The sequence below is a fragment of the Entelurus aequoreus genome, linkage group LG04 (genome assembly GCF_033978785.1).
Source record: "Entelurus aequoreus isolate RoL-2023_Sb linkage group LG04, RoL_Eaeq_v1.1, whole genome shotgun sequence".
NCBI classification, from domain to species: Eukaryota; Metazoa; Chordata; class Actinopteri; order Syngnathiformes; family Syngnathidae; genus Entelurus; species Entelurus aequoreus.
The window spans coordinates 52,394,592-52,407,849 of NC_084734.1; the positions used below are offsets into that span (position 1 = coordinate 52,394,592).

The window sequence follows — 13,258 nt, forward strand, 5'->3', positions numbered from 1 at the left end:
TTTTGACAGCTCTGATACAAAGAAGTGTTCAGATGAACATAAATAATAGGAAATAATATAATAATTACATAACCATCGAGCATGATTTATCGTTTTCATTCACCATATGTTTAAATTCAATTAACCACAATGGCAAAACAATATTGTACATTCTTTGACAAATTTGTCAAATGTGTTTTTGCTTTTAGTCAGACAGCAGAATGGATTACGACAACACACTCATGTTTGTACATTTGGACACTTTAATGTAGGAGTACTAAAGGAAATATTCCAATACGCCTTCCGCCCGAACGCAGCTGAGATAGGCTCCAGCACCCTCCGCGACCCCGAAAGGGACAAGCGGTAGAAAATGGATGGATGGATAATAAAAATAAATAATATTAGAAATTCCCATTATGCAGTTGTACATCACTGAAAACTATAACCAAAATCATAAACACAAATCAAGGCTTGACTGAAGCTCCAATGTTGCACCATCTTATCGAATTTTTGGGGTCCGTAACCTTTTACAAAATTTGCAAGTGCCTAAGGCCCGGTGAAAATGTTATATTTTTGGGCTCCTAACACTCACTTAGTAGCGGCGCCTTTCATTTAGAAAAAAATGGCCACTAACACCAATTTCACGGATGGTCATAACATTTTGTGTATATGTCTACCATGATGACTCAAGAAAAATGTATGTTCGCAAAAAAAACCCAAGTCAGCCATTTCGGTTTGGACCAGCCAAATTTCTTTGATGAACTCCTCCAGGGTAATTTGAACAAATGAGCCCAAACTAAAATCACTGATAGTAGACAGATTGGCAATGATATATTGCAAATGATTTTAGGCAGGGACGTGCACATGATTATAGAGGGGCAGGGGCTCAAAGTCAGAAAAGGGCAGGAAATTTTTTTTTGGTCCTTTACACAATATGGAAATGAATGTAAAATTAAATTTGCTAATAGGAAGCTAACTACTTAGCTGTGTGTCCTTTGTAGGTAAAAGTGATTGCCATTTCTTTTGTGTCAACAAATTATTGTCATAATGAGTTAATTCACATTATCATAGGCTTGGAAGACTGATTGATTGATTGATTGAGACTTTTATTAGTAGGTTGCACACTGAAGTACATATTCCGTACAATTGACCACTAAATGGTAACACCCGAATAAGTTTTTCAACTTGTTTAAGTCGGGGTCCACTTAAATTGATTAATGATACAGATATATACTATCAGATATATACTATCATCATAATACAGTCATCACACAAGATAATCACATTGAATGATTTACATTATTTACAATCAGGGGTGTGGGGGGGGAGTAGGATATGGACAGCAAGTAGTGGACATAGAGAGACAGAGAGAGAGAGAGAGAGAGAGATGCCCTTTCTTTTATACCTGTTGGGAGCGCATTCCACATTAATGTGGCATAGAAAGAGAATGAGTTAAGACCTTTGTTAGTTCGGAATCTGGGTTTAACGTGGTTAGTGGAGCTCCCCCTGGTGTTGTGGTTATGGCGGTCAAGTAAGGAAGTAGTTTGACATGTACTTCGGTATCAGGGAGGTGTAGTGGATTTTATAGACTAGGCTCAGTGCAAGTTGTTTAACTCTGTCCTCCACCTTGAGCCAGCCCACTTTGGAGAAGTGGGTAGGAGTGAGGTGGGATCTAGGGTGGAGGTCTAGAAGTAACCTGACTAGCTTGTTCTGGGATGTTTGGAGTTTAGATTTGAGGGTTTTGGAGGTGCTAGGGTACCAGGAGGTGCATGTGTAATCGAAAAAGGGTTGAACGAGAGTTCCCGCCAGAATCCTCATGGTGCTTTTGTTGACCAGAGAGGAGATTCTGTAGAAAATCTCGTTCGTTGGTTAACCTTTTTGATTACCTTGGTTGCCATTTTATCACAGGAAAGGTTAGCCTCTAGAATGGAACCTAGGTAGGTGACCTCATCTTTCCTGGTGATAACAATGTCACCCACTTTTATAGTGAAGTCATTAACTTTTTTAAGGTTGATGTGGGACCCAAACAGGATGGATTCCGTTTTACCCAAGTGTATGGATAGCTTGTTGTCAGCGAGCCAGGCGCAAGTTCTACAGAGCTCAGCACTGAGGATTTTCTCCACCTGTGACTTGTCCTTGTCGGATACCAGCAGGGCAGAGTCATCCGCAAACAAAAACAATTCACAGTCGACATGAAAAGCAACAAAACACTGGTTTATTATTAGGCTATTTATTGTTAAAGATAAGCACTTTAATATTGAACATTGATTGGTGCAACATGAACTTTGAAAAAAAATACAAAAATAAATACCCAAATGGGAAAAACTTCAATGTGAAAATCTGTCCTTCTTCCCTTAACTTGAATCAAGTTAAGGGAAGGACAGATTTTCACATATCAGGTGTTGCTTCTAAGGTCTCTCCCTCTCTCTCAGGTGTGACACTTTCTGAGGTCTGTGGTCTTTCTTGAATTCTGGTGCTAGTACTTGGTTTTAGCCATGCATTAAGAGGTCTGCTACCCTTAGCTGCTTCCTGGCGCTCTTTCTCCTTCCTTTTCTGTATCCTTTCTTTTTTTGGCATTGTGCTGCAGGCATAATCACCATGAATCAAGTTTAAATACAGATGGTAATATTCCTAACAGATAACCTACATCTTATATCCCCAGAATGCTGAAATTATTATTATTATTAATAATACTACTACTACTAATAATAATAATTATTATTATTATCATTATTATTATTCTTATTATTGTTATTATTATCATTATTATTATTATTATTTTCTTAACCCACACAGTAATAGCAAAGTCACAATAAACTTTATATCTAAACCTCTACTGTGAGAGAAATGTGATCTGCCGTAAACACAGTGCATTTTATTTTGAAAATTAACCCGGTGTTTTATTTTGTATTTTGTACACTACTTCCTGTCCCGCACGATCCGCTCTGCTCTGTGCGGAATTGATGTGCCGTGCTCAATTGATGCGCCGTGCTCCGACGTCCGGCAAAAACAGAAGCTGACACATTGAATAATAGAATAATACAGCGTTTTTCTGAAATATTACCCATATTAGATGCTGAATAAGTGGACGGCGACTAGACCATAACTCACAGGTTCAAGTTGCTCCACTGTCACGTCTCCTCAGGGGCGCAGTAACTTGGCTCTCTCTCCTCTCACTTACTCACTCACTCGCCCTCTCTCTCTCTCTCTGGCGGAAGCGGCATTACAAGAAAACGTGGAGTTTTTGTACCGCTGTTTGTTTTTTTTTGTTTTTTTTTTTTACATCCCTGACAGGAATTTATTAATGTTGTTTAAAGAAAAAAAACCCACACACAAACACAGGCAGAGGGCACTTTTTAAGACGAGGCAAAAAATGGCAGGTTAAGCACCCATAGGGCCCTATGTGTGCACATGCCTGATTTTAGCCCACACTAAGTGTTAAAGTCCAAGTTTTGAACTGAACTTGAACTGTCTTCTTCCCCGGGCTGGATTTGACTCCCGGACTGTCAGTTAGCCATAGATTGTGCGTGGGACATGTAGAAAAACCTGGTCAGACTAAACATACAGAACTAGACATGCTATAGTCCTTTTTTTTGCCCATATGTTTTTGTGTAATTTATTATTTTATTTTTGGTATTTTATTTTGGCTAGTCCCAAACTTCATCTGATTGTGATTCTATAGTTACCAAATCATTTTTATGGGGACTTTGAGTACATTTACAATTTGTAATCTTACCAAATATTTGTATTGCTTGTTAGGTCTATGTGTTGCATGTCTAAGATTGTACTTGTTCCCTGTATGTTTAATGGATGTCCTGATCTTGCTAAACAAGTTTACCTTCGGGTACTAATACAGTAACCTAACCTAACCTTGACTGATGATTGTCCATGAAAATCTTATTGTTAAGAATTAGCTTCTACAAGGCGAAGTCTAGTTTTTAACTGTATTCATATCTTAGACTTAGACAAACTTTAATTATCCACAAGGGAAATTGTTCCACACAGTAGCTCAGTTACAATGATGGAAAGTGTAAGGATGGAAAGGACAATGCAGGTATAGACTAAATATAGCGATATAAATATAACATATACGTAATATTTACATATGTACAGTATATTATATATACCGATATATTATATTATATTATATTATGTCTATATCATATATACAAAATATAACAATTACCATGTACGCACATGACGACAATATTACAGTATATGTGACAGCTGCAGCATAAAATAGAGAGTAAATCCAGCAGGAAATAGAAAATAGACATTAAAAACAAAGAGAAATAGCTAACATAGAAGGTGTCAAGTAATAGACAGATATCATCTATGCTGTATGGCGAGTGATTATACAGCTGGATGGAGTGCCGAATGAAGGAGTTCTTGAATCGAACACTGTGGGAACGAAGCTGAAATCCTCTGTCCCTCAATTGTCTGGTGGAGTGGGTGGGCAGGATTGTCCATGATGGCCAGCAGTTTGTCCAGTGTTCTCCTGTCCCTCACTGACACAAACGCCTCCAACTGCGTGACAATAGTTTGGCCGGCTTTCCGGATCAGTTTATCAATCCGGTTTGAGTCCCTTTTTCTGGTGCTGCTCCCCCAACAAACCACTGCAAAGTACAGTGCACTGGCCACAACAGACTGATAAAATATCTCCAACAGCTTGCTGCACACATTAAAGGACCTAAGCTTCCTCAGGAAAAAGAGTCTGCTCATGCCCTTCCTGTAAACAGTTTTGCAGTTGTCCTTCCAGTCCAGTCTGCTGTTCAAGTGGACTCCCAGGTACTTGTACTGCCCCACTACTGCCACCTCCCGGCCCTGGACCTTGATGGGCTCCACCGGGGTCATTCTCTTCCTGAAGTCGATGACCAGCTCCTCTCTGAATGTCAATAAAATCACAGCCTTAGGATGTTTACATAAGTATTGTATTGGATCGTATTAAAGTGCACGTGTGTCACTGAGTCTTTGTAGGCCTGGTCAATATGTAAATGATATCCATTAATTTAAGTTTTTTGTTATAGAAGGTGTAGAAATATTATTTTCTTTCCTCCCTGCTCCTTTTGCCCTCAGGAGCTTCCGTTGCTTCTCCCCTCCCCCTTGTTTCCTTAACAGAGATGCACACACAGCAGCAACATGGCTACCATTAACAAGAAAGAAAAGTACGTTCTTAAATGGGTTATACTTGTATAGCGCTTTTCTACCTTCTGTTAAGAAAGGAATAGTATCGGTAGTGGTTTGGAATTGATTTGTTTGCAGCAGTGGATGTAGAACAATTAACTGCAGGTGACAATGTTGGTTTAAAGCTAACTACATATAAAAGCAACAGTAGCGTTGTCCTGATACCAATATGTTGATACTGGTTCTAATATATATTTTGATACATTTATTAATAAAGGGTAATAAATAGGCTTTATTTTACCATACAATCTTAGCCCTAAATTGATTACATATAGTTTGTCATAATCAAGGACTAGGTTAGAATAGAATACAAAGCTATATTGTCATGGTATTAAATACTTAACAATTTATGATTGCCACTCCTGGCCTGTGCTTTAAGACAGAAGAAGCAAGTACTAAATGAAATGCCAAAAACACTACTAAGGCTACAACTACACAGATAAGACATGTAGCAAGTAAAACTGTTTGATAAAAAGAGCGTTGGACTCTGCGTGACTCTGTCTGGACACTACAGTATCTGTATGTCTACATGGGAGCTAATAAACTACGTTATTCCCTGTCTGTCTTTAAAATTCTTGTCTGGATGCTTGTCTTTGTATTAATATTGCCACCTTTGGTGAGGCATTTAAGAGGGTACTATAATGGAAAACCAACTTTTCATACCTATTGGTACCTGATTTTGTGAATTTGGGATCCTTACAAGTCTCGAAAATTTGAAATTAATCCAGGGAGGTATGGCAGTGATATTTATAAAACAAACTTCTTCCAAACTTGCTCCAAACAAGTCATTTGGAATTTGAGACTTTAGTTAGACATATTTTGTCATATCTACTATGTCAGCAGATATTTCCAGATATGGTAGAGGTATACCCGAAGAGCTATGCGCAAGTCCGTTATTTTTAATCAGTTGTAGTCAATAAGTTGTCACTTATTCTCTATTCTCCGCTGTTGCCATTTCGTAGCATATAGTTCAAACTTATACCTTTCAGTAGACTCCATATGGAAACGCTAAAAACTACAACACGGATGACGGTGTGGAGACGCAGTCAAAGGGGGCTTGGCTTCGAGGAAGGATTCATAATACAGTATGACTTTGCTTGCTGAGCGACACTTCACTTTTCAAATCCAATTTTCAAGGATTTGCAAGGGACACAAGACCACTCAAAGCAACAAACTCTACAAAGTAGTTTATTGTGGTAGAATAATTTACCAAAGGTACCAAGTATGATATAAAAGGGGCACAATGGAGAGCTATCACTAAAGATATAGTACCCATATACACAGTGGACAAGACTGGGTTTGCTGAAAACTAAGACCTACTGTAGGTATGTGCTACTTAATCGCAAGTATTTTGCTAAAGTTTCTTTGCCCCATCTATACAACAGTACTCGTGAGAAACCAGCACAGAGAAGTGTACAGTCCTGTATTTGTCTTCACATTCTGGAATGAGAGAATTGTAATGTTTCTGAAAATGGTACGGTTTTCAAATGTGCAAATGCAAATACAGATTCAAATATAATCATTTAGCGCATGCATTGAGATTTATCAAGCCTAAAACTGTTCTGCTGCCACTTGTTTTGCATCTATATTTAGTATGTCAAGAGAGGAAGTGCAAACTAGCACTGCAAAGATTGAGAGAGCAAAATAATATTCCATGTCAACATATTTGGACTTTCAAAATGAAACATATTATATTATATATATATATATATATTCTGCAATATAATTTTATGATTTCATACCTACTGAATGGTTTAAAAGGCTTATTAAAACAAATTGATTAGTTTTAGTGTCTGCTGATGTTTTTTTCCCCTCATATTTTTTCATACATGAAATATGTCTGGCATATTCTTTTGTCTGGATCATTCACAACCATCACAACATTGCAGTGCCTCCCAGAGCGCACCCTCAGCGTGCTAAAAATAGTTTCTGTTGTCAAGACTGCGATTGTATATTGCAGAAAAGTTGGTACATATTTTAGATGGGTGTTGCTTGTTCAATAACATTGCAAAACACCAAAGTTTGTAGAGCAGGATAAAAAGAATGTGGAGGGAAATGAGTGTTACAATGGGCACATAAAGCCGGTAGCAATACACGCAAAATCGTCTTTTAAATAGGGTGGTTTGCACCACTTTTGCACTCTTTATCAACTGCACATGCAGTCTTACCCTGGATTTCCACTGGATGCGGAACTGCGCCGCCATGGCGACAAACTCTTTTTGTTTCCATTTAAATCAATGTCTCGATTCCCATGGCCGCTAAACCCCTTGCACACGGCGGTGCCATACCGATGTCGTACCGTATCCCTGCACCAAATATATGCAGAGCTTCTGTTAGCGAGACAGTGCATTTGTTTGGGAGCCGTGTCAAATACCAGCTTATACGGGGGCCAGCAAAGCAGGGGAGTTGTTAGCGGGAGTTAAATGAGATGTGGTTGTGTGTATAACACTTGCCAGGGATGATGTTACTTGCTACAAACAAACAAAAAATAAAGTTGTTGTTATGCAAGGTAAAACCCTTGTCTTTTCCACAAATCAAGTTAAGTCAGTACCGTCACAGTGCCTGTGGGTATAGATGGACAGCAAAGCTTGAGACGTTCTGCGGTGTTAAATTCAGCAGCCGTTTGGTACCTTGAATAAGCAGGACCGAGTTTATATGCTTTTGTTCCACTGGAAGGACAGAATGAACTGTTTGTGGTTCGCTTTACTACAACTTCTCTTATCACGTGAATACGCAGAGATTTGTGAGATATCGATCGTAAAATTCTGCGCTACTTCGCTGCACGGCAGAGCCACAACAATGCTAATCAGAACGTGGTGGGGATAGGCGTATAGCAGAGATGTTCCGTGGCGGCGCCATTCAGCAGCCGTTACGCATCCAGTGGAAATCCGGGGTTAGCAGATCACACACAACACGCCTGTATATAAACTATATATTTAACTCTACAGTATATAAATAGTTTGCACATGCAGTTGAACACTTATTTAGTAGATCAGGCCCAAAATGTATTGTTTAACACAAAAGAAGAGCTGCCACTTTCACTCCAGGGGAGTAATAGGGCTTACTTTTGTGAAGTTTATGAACAAAAAAAGCTAAACTTAATTTGAATAATTATTTATTTATTTTCTTTAAAAAGTAAGAAAAAAATTGAGAAGAAAAGCTGACTTTTTTTTTTTCTAGGCCAAAATTGCTTGTATTACATGGTAAAATATCACAGAGTAAACAGACCACATTTGATAACATCCATCCTTGTTCTATATTGCTAGTCCTCATTAGGATCACAGGTAAACTCCAGCTCCAGCCTATCACAGTTCACTTTGGGGCGAGAGGCGAGGTACACTCTGGACCGGTCGCCAGACAATTTTTTTTCATGTAAATCCTTTTGCATTTTTAGCTTTCTGGTTTTACTAATCTCACCGCTTCCATCAAAAACAGAATGTTTATCAATCTTGGATCCTCAGAATGCTTCTCTTTTCCAAATCGTTCATTTCTTTGAGGATCAGAGCCACGTTGTAGCGCAGTTCCTGGAATTTCGCCACTGGCACCTGCACAGGAAAACAACAACTAACTTGTAAAGAATGTCTTGATTGGTTGAATGATCATCGAGTTTAGACGAGAATCACATCTGGTGTAGATACAAGGCTAATGTACTGTAATCTAATTGGATAACGTCTCCACTGGGTAAGCAGCAGCAGAATCAATCTACTTGATTTTGTTATACTTTTGGGGCAGACACACCAGTCTCCAGCCTCATTAGAGAAAGTATGGAGAGTGTCGCCCCCTGTTGACTGAAGCATGTTACTAAAATTCTCATCAATTTGTCGCGAGAACCGTCCATCCATCCATCCATCCATCCATCCATCCATTTTCTACCGCTTGTCCCGTTTGGGGTCGCAAGGGGTGCTGGAGCCTATCTCAGCTGCATTCAGGCGGTAGGTGGGGTACACCCTGGACAAGTCACCTCATCGCAGGGACATACATTACAAATACTGTAAATTGTAAAAATTATTATACTAGAATTACCGGTAAACATTTTATTGATAAATACCATACATTTTCTGCCAATTCTAAATATATTGTATTAACAAAATATTAATTTATAAAGCATTCCTATCATGTTGGCTTTAATTTCAATCCTTTGTGTATATATTTGCGAATCCTATTTATGCCTAATATATCTTCATTCAATAGTGCCCTCTTTTGCGTTTAATTTGTGAGTACTGTACTGTATACTAAACTACACAAACACATAATAACCTATCCGTGTTTAAGGCACATCATATTTTAAAATTTGAAACGCCCTAATGGGTGCTGATGGACCTGAAGTCAAATAGTCAAAGGTTTTCACACGTAGTTTCACCTTGTTGACACTAATGGATGAGGACATGCTGATTCTGGAGGTCCAAATCAAGGAAGCATATTGCATGCATATCCTGGACAGCTGGGCTTATGTCAAGTACCAGCTAATAAGGGGCAGGGGAAGCAGAAAAGTGGTTCGCGGGAGTTAAATGAGATGTGTGTGTGTGTGTAAAGCTCGCCAGGGATGATGTTACTGTTGTGTTGTTGCTTGCTACAAATACAAATATAAAGTTGTCGTTCTGCAAGGCAAAACTGTTGTCTTTTCCACAATACAAGTAAGAGCCTTCACAGACGCCCGACTGATGTACGGCAAAGCTCAGAGACGTTCCGAGGTGTTGCCGTTTAGCAGCCGTTACGTGTCTCAAATGGCAGGATCGTGTTTATTTGTTTTTGCTCTTCTGAAAGACAGAATAAACTGTTTGCAAAGTGGCCTTGTGGTTAGAGTGTCCGCCCTGAGATCGGTAGGTCGTGAGTTCAAACCCCGGCCGAGTCATACCAAAGACTACAAAAATGGGACCCATTACCTCCCTGCTTGGCACTCAGCATCAAGGGTTGGAATTGGGGGTTAAATCACCAAAAATGATTCCCGGGCGTGGCCACCGCTGCTGCCCACTGCTCCCCTCACCTCCCAGGGGGTGAACAAGGGGATGGGTCAAATGCAGAGGACAAATTTCACCACATCTAGTGTGAGTGTGACAATCATTGGTACTTTAACTTTAACTTAAGGTTCAGTTTACTACAACTCCCCTTATCACGTGATAACACATGGATTCGCGAGATCTCGTAAAAGTCTGCGCTATTTCGCTGCACGGCGGAGTTGTGACAATGAGCATCAAACAGCGGTGGCGATTAGCGGACGGCAGAGACGTTCCGTGGCGGCGCCGTTCAACAGCCATTCTGAATTTAGTGGAAATCAGTCAATCAATCAAAGTTTATTTATATAGCCCTAAATCCCAAGTGTCTTAAGGCGCTGCACAAGCCACAACGAAATCCAGAGTTATCCTCCCTCCTCAGCCATAGCCAGTAATTTGCTTTTTCAGCCCCTACCCTCAAGGTCTTTCAGAGCTTTCTGCAGGCTTTTCCCTTATACACCTGCGGCTTAGAGCAGTTTGACTGTTGATTTTCCTGCATTTCCGCGGCACCCAATCTCCACCGGGTATATCCTGGTTTTCGAGCCGCCCGTTTGGCGTTCCGCTACCAGCTCAGAATATTTGATGTGCTTCCTTTCGTATGCTGCTGGCATGCCTTCTTCCCCAAAGGATAGTGATTTTTATGAGAAAGTTCTCTATGCCACAGACCCCATTACAATGTCTGGTCATATTACTGTTGTAGCAATATCCCTTGAAAAGACCAACTGCTTTCTCAGGTCCACCAACATCAGCCACTTTTTTCCAGAGGTGAGGATTTGGTTTCCCTCCCTGGCTGGCGGACAGAGAGCGCTACAAGACCGGATAAAGGCTATCAGTGCCAGCTTTGTGGTTGCTGACATATTGTTTGCTGATACTCTGCACCTCTCAAAGACTTCAGCTAGCTAGGCCGGGACTTGATCGAGGTGCCACCTGAAGGGACCTTGAGTCAGAACCACTCTTCAGCCCGACAGAATGTGCTGTAGGCTTGCTTTGCCGCAACCGCACAGGGGAAAACTAACTTAATCTATAACAACTGCATCAAATTCCGGGGGCATGAAGGGTGACATATGTTACCCTCAGCTGGAAGCTAAGCCTTGATTGTGGTATTCTCCAGATGTCTGACCAGATCATATGCCTGTTGATGGGGACGCATCCAAGGCCCTTGGTTAGATGTGGATATTGCTTTGATGAAAAATTGCTCCTACTCCAGTCTTGAGACCTCCTTCACTACCATGGTTTTCTGCTGCTTTCTATTGGCTTTGGCCCAGAACTGCTGTGGTTTTACCGAGCTTAATCCAGCACGGCCAGACTGGGTCAGTTACATCACTATACAGTGTTGCAACTTGGAAATGGTACTTCATCTTGCGTCCGCCATTTTTGGCCTGCGCGGACGAAGACCTTGGCCCTCCTTATGAGGGATCAGATGATTCCTTCAGTTCCAGCACCAGGTGTGTCTTTTCTTGCTTATAACCACGGCTGACGGAATTGGTGGGGAGCTGCAGCACATTTAGGAAAAAGTTCCGTCCCAAAAGCAATGTAGAAGTGCCAACCACTTGTAGATGAAACTATTGGCTAGACCAGGGGTCGGCAACCCGCGGCTCCGTAGCCGCATGCGGTTCTTTGACCACTTCGATGCGGCTCAGCTGCATACTTGCCGAGACCCTTCCGATTTTTCCGGGAGACTTCCGGATTTCAGTGCCTCTCCCGGGGCAAATATTCTCCGATTTTCACCCGGCCAACAATATTGAGGGCGTGCCGTGATGGCACTGCCTTTATTAGCGTCCTCTACAACCTGTCGTTGCGTCCGCTTTTTAACCATACTATCTGCGTGCCAGCCCAGTCACATGTTGTATGCGGCCTCTGCTTACACACGTAAGTGACTGCAAGGCATACTTGGTCAATACCCATACAGGTCACACTGAGGGTGGTCGTATAAACAACTTTAACACTCTTACTAATATGCGCCACACTGTGAACCCACACCAAACAAAAATGACAAACACATTTCGGGAGAACATCCGCACTGTAACACAACATACACACAACAGAACAAATACCCAGAATCCCATGCATCCCTAACTCTTCCGGGATACATTATACACCCCTGCTACCACCTAGGCAGGTGGCTTTGCTTAATCTTTGCCAATCCTTCAGCCAGTTATTGCTTGGCTTGTTTCCTCATCTGTCTGTCTGACAACTCAGCAGTGGTTTCTTGTCCATCCTTGGGATTGGTTCTTATCAAAACTACAAAGTTGTTTTTTTGCATACGGCAACCCTCTTTTAATGGCCAAGCTCCTTGACTTCTCAGCTTTCATTTTCCTTCTCGCCCAGGACAAAAGCTTGTCTAATAGCTTAAGGAGCCTGGTGGTGCATGGAGCTGTCTGAACAAGGGATGTTACATTGTCTATATAGCTCCTCAGTGGTGGAAGTCTCTCTACCGATGGCAGCTTAATTGTTTGTATTCTGTCACATGACTTCTTACCGGAAGTGTTAAAAAAGCGGTGGTTAACCAAGCCAAGCTGGCTGTTGTGCAGCAAGCAGCGCGCAAACTCTTGAATACGCAAGGGACCTAGATCTTACTTCAAAAAGCAGATACGAGCAAAACATGTAAATATGCAACGGAATAGATCCCTATACTCTATCAAAAAAAGATTTGTCAAATGATATCAACAATTATCCGTCGGTAGAGTTCCCACACATGTCGAACTATCTGGTGCTCCAGACATCATTCTACACGACAAACCAGATGAAAACTTTGAAAAGCATGGGGGCCTACAACTTCTTTGAGTGTGGCTGGGTCAAAAAATTGGTTATCAAGGCTCTCCCGGGTAAATCATGCATCGTTGCATTTCATGATTCATCTTCATGTCTTGCGAGGACGCGTCCATGTAAACAAACAGTGACTACTAGCACTCAACAACTGACATCAGTGACTGCATATCCATTTAACTAACTAACAAATACTGAATCATCACCCTATTTGATTTTTGTCCTGTTGTCATATGTACTCTCACACATTTGTGTACAAAATAAACAAGAGGGGAGACGTACCTTTCTTGACATAGTGTCATTGACACTGACTTTCTGGTTTCTGTTTGTTAAAAATA

The 13,258-nt window shown here is 40.9% G+C and overlaps 1 protein-coding gene across 1 annotated transcript in view; it reads right to left on the bottom strand.

Annotated features, from left to right (window-relative positions):
* Nucleotides 1–6,335: 6,335 nt before the first annotated feature.
* The window catches only part of commd5 (COMM domain containing 5), a 12,287-nt gene continuing 5,364 nt past the window's right edge, over nt 6,336–13,258 (bottom strand). Inside the window, exon 7 of the mRNA XM_062045272.1 lies at nt 6,336–8,708. Coding sequence (XP_061901256.1) covers nt 8,607–8,708 — 102 coding nt within the window. The 3' untranslated portion in view covers nt 6,336–8,606. The remainder of the gene's footprint in view (nt 8,709–13,258) is intronic.